Source organism: Marmota flaviventris, chromosome 15, assembly GCF_047511675.1.
Source record: "Marmota flaviventris isolate mMarFla1 chromosome 15, mMarFla1.hap1, whole genome shotgun sequence".
Classification (NCBI taxonomy): domain Eukaryota; kingdom Metazoa; phylum Chordata; class Mammalia; order Rodentia; family Sciuridae; genus Marmota; species Marmota flaviventris.
In genome coordinates, this window is record NC_092512.1 from 44551050 (window position 1) to 44565711 (window position 14662).

The 14662-nt window shown below is 33.6% G+C and overlaps 1 protein-coding gene across 1 annotated transcript in view; it reads left to right on the forward strand.

Annotated features, from left to right (window-relative positions):
• The window catches only part of Pip4p2 (phosphatidylinositol-4,5-bisphosphate 4-phosphatase 2), a 58315-nt gene that overhangs the window by 28720 nt on the left and 14933 nt on the right, over positions 1-14662 (forward strand). Inside the window, exons 2-5 of the mRNA XM_027949290.2 lie at positions 386-534; positions 4676-4782; positions 5878-6001; positions 11739-11791. Of these exons, the coding sequence (XP_027805091.1) occupies positions 386-534; positions 4676-4782; positions 5878-6001; positions 11739-11791 (433 nt within the window). The remainder of the gene's footprint in view (positions 1-385; positions 535-4675; positions 4783-5877; positions 6002-11738; positions 11792-14662) is intronic.

The following is a 14662-nucleotide window of genomic DNA, read 5'->3' on the forward strand; positions in this document are numbered from 1 at the left end:
ACATGTATAAGTGATTTTAAAACTTCACTTTTGGTGACCACTTTTATTTCTTGGTAGTCAGATCAATAGTGAAATTTTTAGTTTAGGCCTAAAGCTCTCCTTTATGAATTTACCCAAGGAATGGAGTGGAGATTTGAGTGTATGTTAGTAAAAGGAAGTTGGGTCATTGGGGAGAACCTAAGCAAACAAGATTGAGATTTTATCAGCATTAAGTATTATTCTACTTGACAACATAGTTCATGTGTGTTTATGCCCTGAAAGTAGGGCAAATTGAGCAGTTTTAAAACAAAATGGTGGAAAGTTTTGATAGTTTCTACTTCTATTGCTTATACATCAAACTAGCCATTTCTCAGCAACTCTGATTCAGCAATTCATTTCTTTTCAGCGGAACTTCCACCTCCATACACCGCTATTGCCAGCCCGGATGCCAGTGGTATTCCTGTAATCAACTGCCGCGTGTGCCAATCGCTAATCAATTTGGATGGCAAACTTCACCAGCATGTGGTTAAGTGTACGGTTTGCAATGAAGCTACGGTAAGTGGGAATTTCCATTAACAAAAGCATAAATTATTACCTAAAGGAAGTTCTTTGATAATGTTACCTAAGAGTGGATGGGTACAAATAGAGTGATCTTTTTTGTCTTTTTCTGTCTTTTGTCATATAAGGATGCCTCCTTATTTGAGCTAACCCTGTTAAATCATATTTTTGGTGAATTTACTTTCTAAAACAAGACTGGCAGGTATTTATGATTATCTTAAGTATCTGTTTACATCACAACTAAATCCCTTCTGGCTTTCACAAAAATTGAAAATATACTGGACTTTAAGGCAAACGTGGACTTTGTCCCTATTAAGTAGAAAAATTTTTAACTTATTTTATGTCTGCAGGATGTCAGTATTATTTTCTCTGAGCTTTTATAATTATGTTATTATTATTAAAAATCTGTGTCAAAGTGTTTACAAATACCTTGACATTTTATTCCATTTGCTAGATATTAAGTCAGTGAAATGTTAAAAAATTTGAAGGATACTTTTTAAAACTGAACTTTGGGAAGAACAAATACATTTTAAGCAAACATTTTACAGTTTCACATCATAAACTGGTAAATCATATATTGCCTTAGATGAAATGTGTTTCTATTTTCATCATTAGGTTTTGTTTTAAATATTCTGGTCTTTCTCAAAATCTGCAAAATTCAATAGTTTAATTTTTGGTGTTTGCACTTTTTTCCTCTTTAGAAAAGTCTAAAAAAGTCAGCTAGTGATTATTGTGTCTCAAAAACTACAAATCATGGATACTGGCCTTCATATGTTTGATAGAAAGTCCTAAAATAAAACCTGAAGTCATAAAGCAATATATTTCATTGTCAATAGTTTTTTCCCCATAAATGATGTCATTTGGAGAAAAATTTTATTGTGTAAATTGGTGATACCTACAAAACTAGCAGTTTTCTTCATAAGTTGAACGCTGAGTAGTGAATTGAATTAGCATTAACTTCTTTAGTGTTCTTTGCAGAGTTGGCAAGAGAGTAAGAGTTGTGAGTGGAATAAGAAAAGTAAGAGTTGGGAGTCTCGTGAGTCATAAAAGCAATTAAAATAACAGTGCCTTCAATGGTTCCTTGGATTCGATGTTAGTGTTAATATCACCCATATCAATTCTTGTTCTTTAATGAATAGACAAAGGGAGTTATAAAGTTTTATAACTCATGGAGATGAACGGAACAGCCTTGGTCATTTGTGTAGGAATCTCAGATTTAGCAAACAGGATCAATCTGGCTACTTAGAAGTGAAGTTCAACAGGATCAGTGGGGTTTGGCTGTAAGAAAACTACCTCTGAATGTAAGGGAAATTTTGCTGAAATTGTTACATGATTATTGCCTCCTGTGGAGTAAAGTACAATTGTGAAGATTCCAGGGAGAGTGAATAGTATTTAATCAGATTGCCTTGTTTGGTATCAGTAACATTACAGAAGAGGAAAAAGAAAAAAAAAAAAAAAAGACCTTGAGCAGTATCTTAGTATAAACTTGCTAATATTTAAAATGTGACTTGATCTTAAATTCTAAATGAAGAAGTATTAGGAGATTAGGAGCTTCTTTGGAGATGTTCTAGGTTGAAAATACAAATATAATGGGCTATGGTCCAATGGTCCCTTATATATATTATTCTCTGTGCCCCATTGAGTTTCACTGTGATTCATTCTCCTCATGTCACCTAAAACGGGGTATCAGTATATCTGTCCTCTTTAATGGCAGCCACTCTGATAGAAACCTGATACACCTATGCCAATTAAAAAACAGAAAAGAAAAAAAGAGAGAAAGAAATCTAAGGTTAATAATAGATGTCCTTTTTCAACAGACTGAATTGGGAAGTAAGGAGCACATGTGTGTGTTATGTGTGTGTACACATGTGCTAGCAATACTTGGAGAAATACAGAATTAAAGGTTAAGGGAGAAATGATTTCTAGTACAAGTTAATGGAAAATCTGAGATGTCCTGGAGAAAAAGTGGCACTAGATGACTGTGTAACTGATGGAGAGACTGAGATTCAGAGGCTGAGGCCTGAGGTTTGAGTCCTTGCTCTGTCATTTAGTAACTCTATTTCTTTGGAGACGTTACTTCTCTAAACTATGGTTTCTCATTATTAATAGCAATTCCTGCATTATAGGCTTGCTGTTGGGATGCAGGGGTTAAAAGCCTAACACAGTGCCTGGTACCTGTAAATCTATTTTGCTAAGTAAGAATCTTTAAACTTGTACATAAGGACATGTTTTTTTTTTTCTTCTTCACTGAAAACTGAACATGACATGGCATAGGCTAGCACTGAGCACTAGTGCTTGAAATCTTCTAGTTCAGTTACTTGGTGTCATGAGTGAAGGAATTGAAGTCTAGAAGTGAGATAGGAAGAAGATATTTTTTAAAAATCCTGTCCTTTGTCAAGCAGTTTCTTAATGGCAAATTTTGGATATACACAAATTAATTCTTCTATTCTATTTTTTCTCAATACTTCAGAAATTATAGGTATACATTCTGGATGTTTGTGAATTTGAGATATTTGGAGTTAGTTATCTACATCTACACTTTAGTAAATCATAGGTGGCTTATTAACTTTCATATATTTTTATCAAGGTTATTTACTTTAAAATTTTTACATCTTTTTAAAAAATATTACACATAAAAAAGTTTAAATAGTTAAAAATGATAGTATGTATTATTTTTGTAATAATACTGAATATAACCTCAACTTCCAATGGGATTTTGTATTAGTTAGCCCTTTGTAAATTGAACATATGGTCAATTGAAAATGTATTAATATACCTACCCTACCAAACATCCCAGGTCAGCTGCACAGTCCACTGTACAATGTAGATTGTTTCTCTTTGAGATTGCCTGACTGATTGGGAGCTGCAGCTCATTGCCTCTTCCCAGCATCTTGAAATATCATGCTACGTATCTCTAGCCCAGAAAAAGATCAAAATTCAAATCTCTAAATATGATTTCTACCCAATGCACATCACTTTCACACCACTGAAAAATTATTAAGTAGAACTCTTGAAATTCCGGAGCCATCTGTAGGTAGATGATAAATTCCCGTGTGTCTCTTAATTACAAACTCCCCAAATATTAGCATTATATTACATTAGCTTTTCCTAAGTAATTTTTTCTAGTCTAGATTTTCTAAAACCAAGGGAATTAACTTAAATAATCACAGAAAAATAATCAAATGTAAGAAATTAATATAGATACAATATATTATCTAATCTTTTGACCTAATTCATGTTTTCCTGATTGTCTTGTTAGTCCTCTATGGAGGAAAAAAATATATTCTACTCCAGGAATCAAACCAGAATCGCTTGTTGTATTAGGTTGTCATATCTCTTTACTGTCCTTTTATCTGAAACTTGTTCTTTCTTCATCTTTTATTTTTCTAACATTACAGGCAAGATATTTTGTAGAATGTCTCTCAGTTTGGAGTTTGTCTGATGTTTCCACATGATTAGCTTCAGGTCATACTTTTTTGGCAGGAATGTTACAGGAGTGATGTTCTGTTCCGTTCATAGATTATTTAGTTCAACAAGCTTAAGTTATTGCAAGTGATATTTCCTTTGATGTTATTTATTCTCATTTTTAAGTTTACTCCAAAGTTTTTTTTAAATGCTAGTATTAAGAGCAATTACAAGATTTTTAAAAAAGTTATGTCATAAAATTAATCATTTATATTCTATTGAATGAAGTTTGAGAAAAGTTCAAATGTGTTCTGAACTCCACTTTTCCCATTGTTCTTACTGAACTTGCTTTTCCTGGACAGGGGCAGGAATCTTCTATGAATACTTGCACCTGGCCAGAGAGAGAAAGAGAGATAACCTTGTCTTGTGAAATTTAAAGGGAAAACAACTCTTGGTGTGTGATAAATATTCCTCGTATATTAAAAAGTCAGTACAAACTCATTTTGAAATATTCCCTTAAAAATTAATCTCTACCAGCTCCCAAAATATCATAGACTGCTTGCCAACATGTGTGCTATTTGAACCACTTGCAGTGCACCTTTTCTTAGGTACTTTGGTAGCACTTTGGGGAGCTTTAGTTTTAAAGGAATCATTTCCTTATTAAACACAAACAAGCTTTGACAATCTGTATCTTGGTTAATTTGCTGTGTTTGCATTTTCTTCCCTTATGTAGCCAATCAAAAACCCCCCGACAGGGAAGAAATATGTTAGATGCCCTTGTAATTGTCTCCTCATTTGTAAGGACACATCTCGGCGAATAGGATGTCCGAGACCCAACTGGTAAGAGATAAAGATTCATTCATTTGTTCATTCAACAACTATTTATTAAAGGCTCATTATATGCCAGGCTTTGTTCTAGACAGTATTTGCCCTTAAGCTGATTATAGCATCTAGATTAGTATTTTGTTGTTGTTGTTTGCTTTTTGTTAATGAAATGACATGCTTAGAACTTCATGGTCATAGGTGTTTGTAGGATATAATATTTTTGAGTGAGCAATGAATGATTTCTTTGTATGCAAGTACTTAATGCACTATAACAAACCAATGGCTCATTGAACCTATTTAAAAAGAACCAGTTGGTTTACCTTTGATGTGGTCAATTTTAACCCAGAAATGTATTGGTTGTTATTGTATATATCTCATTGTATGCTACATTACTTTCTGATGAGCACAATATATATAATAAATTCTGGAATTATTTGCTTTTGCCAAATGCCATTATGAATATGCTTAGATACAGATATAGATATAGACATAGGTACACACACACACATGCACACACATACTCACACAGAGACTTTAACCTGTTTTTTCTGTGATTTCTGATTCTTTGATCATTGCATGAATCATTACAGGCCCATCTGATGACAGTCTGAAAAATAGAAAGGAAAAGTGGCTCTCATTTTGCTTTCTTTTCATCTCTGATTAAACAGGCATCAAAGAATACTGGATTGCTCAGGGAAGTTTAGTTGTAACTTAGCACTTCGATACTTTTACGACATACACATTTTTGTTGATGTAGAATATAACTTACTCAGTTTTCTACAAAACTTAATTTGTCTTCTAGAATAATAACTGTACTCTGATTTAAACATAAAATCTTGGAAATGGCAGTTAAATTGTTCCCAAGATCATTGATTTGAATCTGTGCAATAACATGGTTTCTATTCCAAGCATAAAAAGACTTTTTTTTTTTTTTTACTTTTGTGACTATTGCTACTTTCTGTGATTTTGGCTCTAAAACTGGACATTAATTTACAAAAGAAGTATATTTTCACTGATAATATTCCATATTTTTGGCTGTATATTGTAGGTTGAACCCTTAGCCCATTTATAGGATAGTGAAATACTTACTTACCTTTTTTTATTCCACAGTAGACGCATAATTAATCTTGGCCCAGTAATGCTTATTTCTGAAGAGCAGCCAGCTCAGCCTGCATTGCCAATCCAACCAGAAGGAACAAGGGTGGTGTGTGGACACTGTGGAAACACATTCCTGGTAAGTAATCGGACATTCGTCAGAGGGCATCAATCTGTAAATAGCGGGTCATGATCTTATAGATTTCACAACTGCTCATAGACTTAGAGTTTGTTTGCCCATGAGCAAATTGATCAAAATAAAAAAGAGCCTTATTTAGAAAGATGATCAAAGGCACAGCTAGGATATACAGCATCTTTTGTGAATTAGACAAAAGATCCATGCTCTGATTGGTCTAATTGCAAAAGAAGAGGGGCTTCTCTGGATAAGTCAATAAGAAAAACAGTGCCCTCTCCAGGTTTAACGCTATGGTATCTTTTTGTTTTGTTTTGTTTTTTAAATCTGATTATTTTGACATGGTGAGCAAAAGAATCTTAGCTCTCCTCCCACCTACTTGGCAGAACACAGAGTGCACAATCTCATGCAGTAGCTCTGCTTCATGGCTTCTAGATTCAAGAACAGTTCTTATAATTTATCAGATTTTAAAAATTAACTTTGGTACCCATATAGGATTTCTATAAGATAGTAATCTTGCTGCAATTTTACAAGTGATAAATTGACATCTCAGGAAAATTAAGCAATTAGCACTACAGATTTTGGTCAAGTTTTGCTAGCTTGACAAAAAGATAAAAATGGATAATTATCTCATTGTAAATTACAGATATGAATTCTGCTAATGATTTTTTGGATAAAAAATAAGAAAATATAAGTAATTTCATATGAGCCATAGTTATTGAAATTTATTGTTTTACTACTTCTAATTTCAACTCAAAGTTTGATGTTAAAAAAGTTAACTTCATAGTGACCTACCTAATCAGGAAGAAAAAGAACAGGTTTTCTTTTGTTGTCCAATCTTTATTGGAGAACAAAATAGAACCTCAGTATTAAAGGTCCCTTCCAGGGTATAAACAAGATGGCAGCAAAATACAACAGACACTAATATGGCAGTATGTATAAATGTGGATGTGTAACCAATGTGAATCTGCAATCTGTATACGTGGTAAGAATGGGAGTTCATAACCACTTGAATCAAATGTATGAAATATGATATGTCAAGAACATTGTAATGTTTTGAACAACCAATAAAAAAATATATTAAAAAAAGACCTGTTGTCATTAAGGAACGAGTGAGTTGAGAAAAGAGTGGGTGATTTGATTTTTTTCCCTTCTTCAAATTTTTGCTTTTATTAAGGTAATTCATATGCACAATTCTAAATGTCACATCGGACTGCAGCCTCCTAATCTGGCTGACCTCTAGTTTTCATCCCCCAGGTACTTTCAACTCTTCCAGCTGTTCTGCTAATATTTCCATGTGTTTGCATTGTTTGAGCATCCTTTTTCTTTTTGATTAAGCAATTTTAGACATTATGTAAACAGGTAAAGTTGTAGAATTTAGCCCTCATACCACCCTCCCTTTCTTCTTCCTTTACCTGTTTCCATATTCCCAGTCAAGTTATAATATTACTTAGTGTTTGCTTTTTTATGATTAGGTAAATTACATTCACAGCCTAGTCAAGTAATATGGTACATTTTTCTCATATGGCTCTATAAACATTTTCTTGGATTTATAGATAACTATAACCTGTAATGAAACCTGTAAAGAAGCAAACAAAAGTGTGCGCACATACACAAACACACACACACACTGCAGAAGAGAAGTGGCTGCTCCTCCCAGCAGCTGCGTTTATTTTTCTCAAAAGTTACGTAGCTCATAGATACCATAACTACATTCTATAACTACATTCTAACTAGTATTCCTTTAACCCTGAGTGCTAGCTAACTGAGATGATGTCCAGGTTAATACAAATACAGAGCCTTTTTCTCCAAGGACGTCACCATAGAAACTAGAGAGTGCACCTGCATAGTTACCTTAATAGCTTCAATGGGAAACTGCTGGGTATTCCAAGTGTGGGAAACAGGGCACCAGTAACACCCCCCCAACCCCTCATCCCCCAGAGTTTGCTCACCAGGGGAATGCTTCCCTGTACATTTCCACTGTCAGAATACCTACAGCAACCTCCCCTTTGGATTTGTTTAATTTTTCATATATAAATCATTAGTTCTTCCCATATTCTTTTATTAAACTATAAACTTCCCATTAACATAGGCCAATGGGTCAGGCAATCTTTTATTTAGGCTTCCTGCTACTAAGCTGTCATTCTTTACCATCATCCTGAAAATTCCTCTTTCTCCTTTCTGGTTTAGATCCCACACTGTCCTGATTGTTCTTGGCTTATTCCTTCATTGTGGTGGAGCACAGTCTCTCTTTACTTTCTGAGAAAAGAAGGAGAAGAGAAATGAATTTTAACCCTTTTATTTCTTAGATGGTTTTTGATCTGATGTCACATTCCCTTTGTGGTTCTTCCAGATGTAGAATTCAAGGTTGCCAATTTCTCCTCTTGGAAAGTTGAAGGTTTTATGCCACTGTTCAAGAGAAAATTGGCTGTATTATGACTCCTGATACTTTCTATATGACCTATTTCTTTCTGTTTTTTTTCTCTTATTTTCTGTTCTCTTCTTTCATTTTCTTCACTGTCCCAAAATTCCATGAGGATGTACTTTAGTGAGAGTCTTTGGGCTCCTCAGTAGGCCTTTTATAGCCCACTCCATTTTATTTGTTCCCTTTCTAGAACTCCTTAGATAATTTACTAGGAAAATTCTTCAACATTATTTAAAATTCTTCAGTTTTTCTAAACTTAAGAAAAGCTTTTAATTTTAGATGATCTAACTTAATTTTTAATTTTGAAAAGCCTTGTTCTCTGATCCCTTTCTGTTTTTCTCCTTTTTTTGTAGAATTCTCTTCTTTATGGCATTTTTTTTAGAAAACATTAATTGTATTTTTCTGAGGCATTATTTTTGCATATTCTTGTCTCTGTTTTCATTTTTTCTATTTGTTTTCCTTTTATGATAGAAGTCTTATTCATATTTCACTTATATTTAAGAGTAAGTCACTGATTGGAATCTATTTCTGAAATACTGAGACATCAAAAAGAATTGTCCCATGTATTAAAATAAAATAATAGCATGTGCTGTGTTTTCAACAGCATTCTTCTATTTAGCCTTTATTTATTTATTTATTTATTTATTTGGCATCAGGGATTGAACTCGGGGGGGGGGGGGGGGGGCTCCACCACTAAGCCACATCCTCAGCCCTATTTTGTATTTTATTTAGCCTATAATCTTTTAATACATCAATATTATAAAGCTAAAGTTAAATTGACAAGGACTTTGCACTGTTCATACAATTTATTGCACAGTCTGGCTGGAACGAAGAGTACAGTTTAGGTTTTTTTTTTTTGGGTGGGGGTGAATTGCTCTGGGGAAGGATCCTCTAATATATTGTGATAGATAGTCCAGGGGACAGCATTCTAGGAGCCAAGAGAAGTAACAGGGGGTGGGGTTATCATGGTTTGAACTCAGGGACACTCAACCACTGAGCCACTTCCCCAGCTCTATTTTGTATTTTATTTAGAGATAGGATCTCACTGAGTTGCTTAGCAGATCGCTTTTGCTGAGGCTGGCTTTGAACTATTGATCCTTCTGCCTCAGCCTCCGGAGCTGCTGGGATTATGGTGTGCACCACCATTCCCAGCAAGACAATAACTTTAATGTACATATATTTCAGAGTCAATGTTAACCATTGTCTGTTATATCCATTAAAAATATATTGCAGTAGGGTACTATTGAATTATTAATTTTAGGTAATATATATTTTTTGAGCCTTCTAAGATAAGTTTAAATAAATATATATTAGGAAACTAAGTTTGTCTATTAAATACATTGGTTTTTAGAAATAAGTAAAATATGGGAAGACTTCTAGAAATGATTGTGATTGAGGGAAATTGCTCTTGATCTTTCTTGACAGAAATGAGTTTTGTTTGTTTATTGAAACTGCAAGTTTTGGGAACAAAATTCTAAGTGTAAGAAACAATGTTTTAAATAGAGGAACAGTCATAAGTCAACTTCTTTTCAAAAGCAGTTATTTGAATTGAGTTGAGTAGATTATGACAAAATCATTTTTAATAATGAATGCCTTTCTGTTCTTAGTTTGCGACATTTAAGGGAGTACTTGTAGATAACAATAAAATCTAATGTGTGGATTCTGAGTTACTCTTGACCCAGGGTTTTGCAGATGCCTCTTCAATCCTTTTTGCTTCTTTTAACTATGAAAAACTGAAATTTGTTACTTATAGGTTATATCTAAAAGGACATTACAAATTCAGCAACTATGCTAAACGTACGGAAATATAAAAGAGCACTTAATATTTCTATATCCTTCTACTACCAAATGTTCTGTTCCGATTTCTGTAAAAATCTACGTAAATCTGTTCAGCACATTACTTCTAGAACTTTTACTGATAAAAGTAACTTCAAAATAATTCAAGTTGTTACAAAGTATAAGTAAATGAGAGGAAGTTTTGCTGTTGTTTCAAAGATGATGTTGCCTTGGGTTGATATTCTCAGATGTTGAAAAACAGTAATCTTGAAAAATAAATGAAAGTAAAAAAATTCACATGAACAGTCATGTGAATTTTTATTTCTAGTTTCCCTGTCTTAAGACTCTATGTTCCTATTGTGACAGAGAAATTATCAAAGTTCATTAAATTTCATGATATTTGACATAATGATGAAGGAGTCCAAGAAACCCAAATTTGTTAGAAAAAAGCATGTTTCACATATTTTCTGAAAATTATATTGTGTGGAAAACATTTAAATATGAATAAGTTCTTGAAACCTCGCTGCCTACAATTTGAATCTTCTAGAAAGAAAAATTGATGACCTAGAGTCTTATATAAAATTAATTTTGATAGAGGAAAAGTTGTTTGATGATGAACTACTAAAGTACTTAAAGAAATTCCCCTAAAACTATAAAAGAAATAATACTCGTATCTTTTCTAGAAGGTATATAGAAAAATAAACAAGGTGGAAAGTTAAAAGCCATTTTTGAATGGAGGGGGTCACATAGAGTGTGGCAGAGTGAACTGAGGACCTTGCACATGTTCAGCTTATGCTCCACCATGAGCCACACCCACAGCACATTAGGAAATCACTTTAAAAATCCATATTATGGGGCAAAGATTTAAATTTTCATTGCATATTTTTTGAAAGACTTTAACCTACTATCAGGAAGGCATTTTGAATATCTGAATAATATTCCTATGAAGAAGATAGTACATTCTATCACCTACATTTATAGGAAAGAAAACAAGAAAAGTGTACCAAGAAGTACTGTGTTTTTTTTTGCATTGTGCAAACAATGACAAAGGAGAAGTAGTTTTTTGGTTTCAGTTGGCCAGTATCTCGTTTGTGTGGTTTATGTATTTTGTGGCTATTCACATAACTAGAATAAATAGTTGCATTATAGTAATAAATATAACTCTTTTCCTGTAGTCTGATTTTCAAGACTAAAGGATAAACAACTTGGAAGGTCTATGAAATACCCTGGAAGTGAACTGAAATGTGAAGAGCAAGGAGATGACCCTAACTACCTCATTACATTCAGTTTTCATTGTAAAACTAATCTAGATTGCGTCAGAGCCTTGGAAAAGTCATGGGAACTGTTTCAGAAGGAGATCCCAAACTGTATTTTGAGGGCAGGAGAGAAGTGTTGGAGGAAAAAACTCATGTAACCATGAGAAGGCAATCGCTTCTGCTGTCGTCCCTGATGACATTTAAACTAAAAGAAGCATTTTATCAGATTGGATGGTTTCCAGCTGTTTTTTTTTTTTTTTTCAATCCCTCTTTATTTATTTTACAGTGGATGGAACTGAGGTTCAACACTCTGGCAAAATGCCCACACTGCAAAAAAATGTAAGTTTTCTACCTTTGGAGATACTTATTGGGAAGTACTTGAAAATAGTTTAAGGAGTTCAGAACTTAAGTAACTTAAGTAGAGTTTGATTTATATATATATATATATATATATATATATATATATATATATATATATATATACATATTTTTTTTTCAAAACAAAAGATAAGCTATTTTTAAACTAATTAATATATTCCATTTTGAAATTAAAATGCTTATACTTGATTATCATTCTCTAAAGAGAAATTGGTTTCTAAGAAACTAAAATTGATAAATTGACAGTTACCTGGTAAGGGTTTTCAAATGTCCTAGTAAGTTACAATATAAAAAACAAATAAGAAAAAAAAGTGGTGAATTTTTATCCCATATGCAAAATCTTCTCTACTGAGGAAGCTCACATAGACACCCAATGCCTTACACATATCAAAATTCCAGCTACCCGAAGGAAAGTGGATGTTCAGCATAAGCCATGTTGTTTATTTATACAAACAATTTACACATAGTTTGTCAGTCAGGGAATAGTGGGAACTCTCAAAATCTTAAGTTCCTGGATGCCAGTTAAGGGCCAAACTTGAGCATAAGGCTTTCTAAGGACAGCAGACTCAGGCCTGCTAAGTTAATCCTTTATGCACAGTTTGTATTTGGATCATGAATTTTCAATTAAATTATCCTCCACTTATATGTGTGAATTATTGCTTAAGCAAGGGAAATTAAATTGGAATGCTTTGAAAATTCAATTTTAAATTGAGAATATAGGGATCATAATTTTTTTGTCTTACCTTTTATATATGAATACCTTATCTAGTTTGAGAATAGAGAAATCCCAAGAGTGGTTCCTAGAAAAATATAATTAAATGGCTGAAATATAGAGCATATGTAATAAAATGCCTCTATTTATCTGTTAGGTCTGATTCCAACTAAATATAGCCCTAAGAGAATGTCTTCTTTACAGCATATTTTAAAATATTTTTTAGTTATAGATGGATGCAATATCTTTATTTTGTTTATTCATTTTTATGTGGTGCTGAGGATCGAACCCAGCGCCTCACATGTGCGAGGCAAGCGCTCTGCCACTGAGCCACAACCCCAGCCCCATACAGCATATTTTTAGCTTTCAAAGAATAGATATTTCCTTTTCATTTGTAAAATTAATCATTCAAATTATTAACTTTATTGAGTTCAGTTGAAATCTGTTCATGGAGATGACCCCAAATAAGTACACAGAAAAATTCTTATTTGAGGGACATACCTATACTCCCCCCAACACATATGAATATACATGTGAATGATACATATTTTTGTTTATTATCTGTATTTTCACAAAAATGAACAAAACTAAATTTCAGATATCTGCACCAAAAACATCAAATTGGATAAAAAAAATGATAGAAAATAGAAAGTAGAGACTTCTTGTGATTAGCAGAGTCTGGGCCAAGCACGGCAGTAGTTGCTTTTGTACACATAAACACTAGCTATAATCTTTATAGCCATCCCAGGATGCAGGGATTTTCATCCTCATTTTACAGATGAGGAACTGTTAAGAGAGGTTAAAGATGTTATTCAAGGAAATTGTTCCATTAATTATTTTAGCACAATGGCAATATTTTGCTGGTAAAAAAAAACAAGTATTGAATGTTTCGATGCTCTGATTACAAGACAGTGTTGTTAATATAAAGAAGAATTTGTAATAATTAGGGAACAACTTTCTTAGAAATTCCCACGGAATAAATCAGCTTACATATCATTCTAAGAGGAAGGTTTGTGGCCTCAGAGTCACATGCTAAGCATGAGAGGACTCGGGGCAGTCATTACTTGTAGGAGAATAGATGTTGTTATCACATGAACACTCATAGCTGATATTTGGATTTCTTTTCTTTTTTGGTGTTTTTCTTCATAACAAAGGGATGGGTCAGTTGGAGTAAGAATATGAGACAGGATTTTATTTCTTTAACACAAATATCCTAAAATTACTTTTGAGTTCTAGGAGGTCCTAAATCATTACTTGGAAACTTGTGTCATTTATCTGTCTCATGAAGACATGGGGAAGCTTGCCCCAAAGCTCCAGAGATGAAGAAGCATTTCTTCAATCACTGCTTCTTCCTCACACAATGGCTGGGGTGCTGTTGATGAAGGTGATATTTGTCTTTTTATTGGGCAGATAGTGGCCACTATCCACTGGAGAGGTAGTATTAGCATTCTTAAATACAACCATGCATATGTCATAATAGACCTAAGACTCACAGAAATGTTGCTTTAATCCATGATAATTCTCCTTGAATACCATTTCTTCTACATCATGATGCACTCCTTTGTGAATTGCCTCCTGCCATTTTGACCAACAGCAGACAATTACTCTCAAATGCTAGTCTTTTATTTTGTACTTCAGTGCTATAATTTAGAATTACTCATTAATTCAACAAACATTTCTGTGCTAGATACTGGTTGCTCAAAATAAAAGACATAATCTTGCTGGCAAGGAACTTAGCTTTATGGGCAAAGTGGGAGAATAGACAATTACAGTAAAGTGTTTTAAGTGTTTTCAAAGAGATATGGCCAGGATGCTCTTCTCTGAAGATGAGAGGAAAAGGGATGTGAGGGAAGGCTTTCATGAGGGAGTGATGTATGAACTAAGTTACAAAAGATGAGGGGGAATCATGTAAAATGGAGGGCTAGATGGTTCACTGCAGAAGGAGCTGCTGTGCAAATGCACAGAGAGTCAAAGGGCAGGTGTGCTATTAAGGAAACAGAATGGATCAGATTGAATGTGAAGGCATAGGGGAAAGAAGCTGGAGTCTAGGATGACCTTATTTCAGACAGGCTATGGAGCCATCCACTAAAATAGGGAATTCAGGATCTAGAAGAGATGTG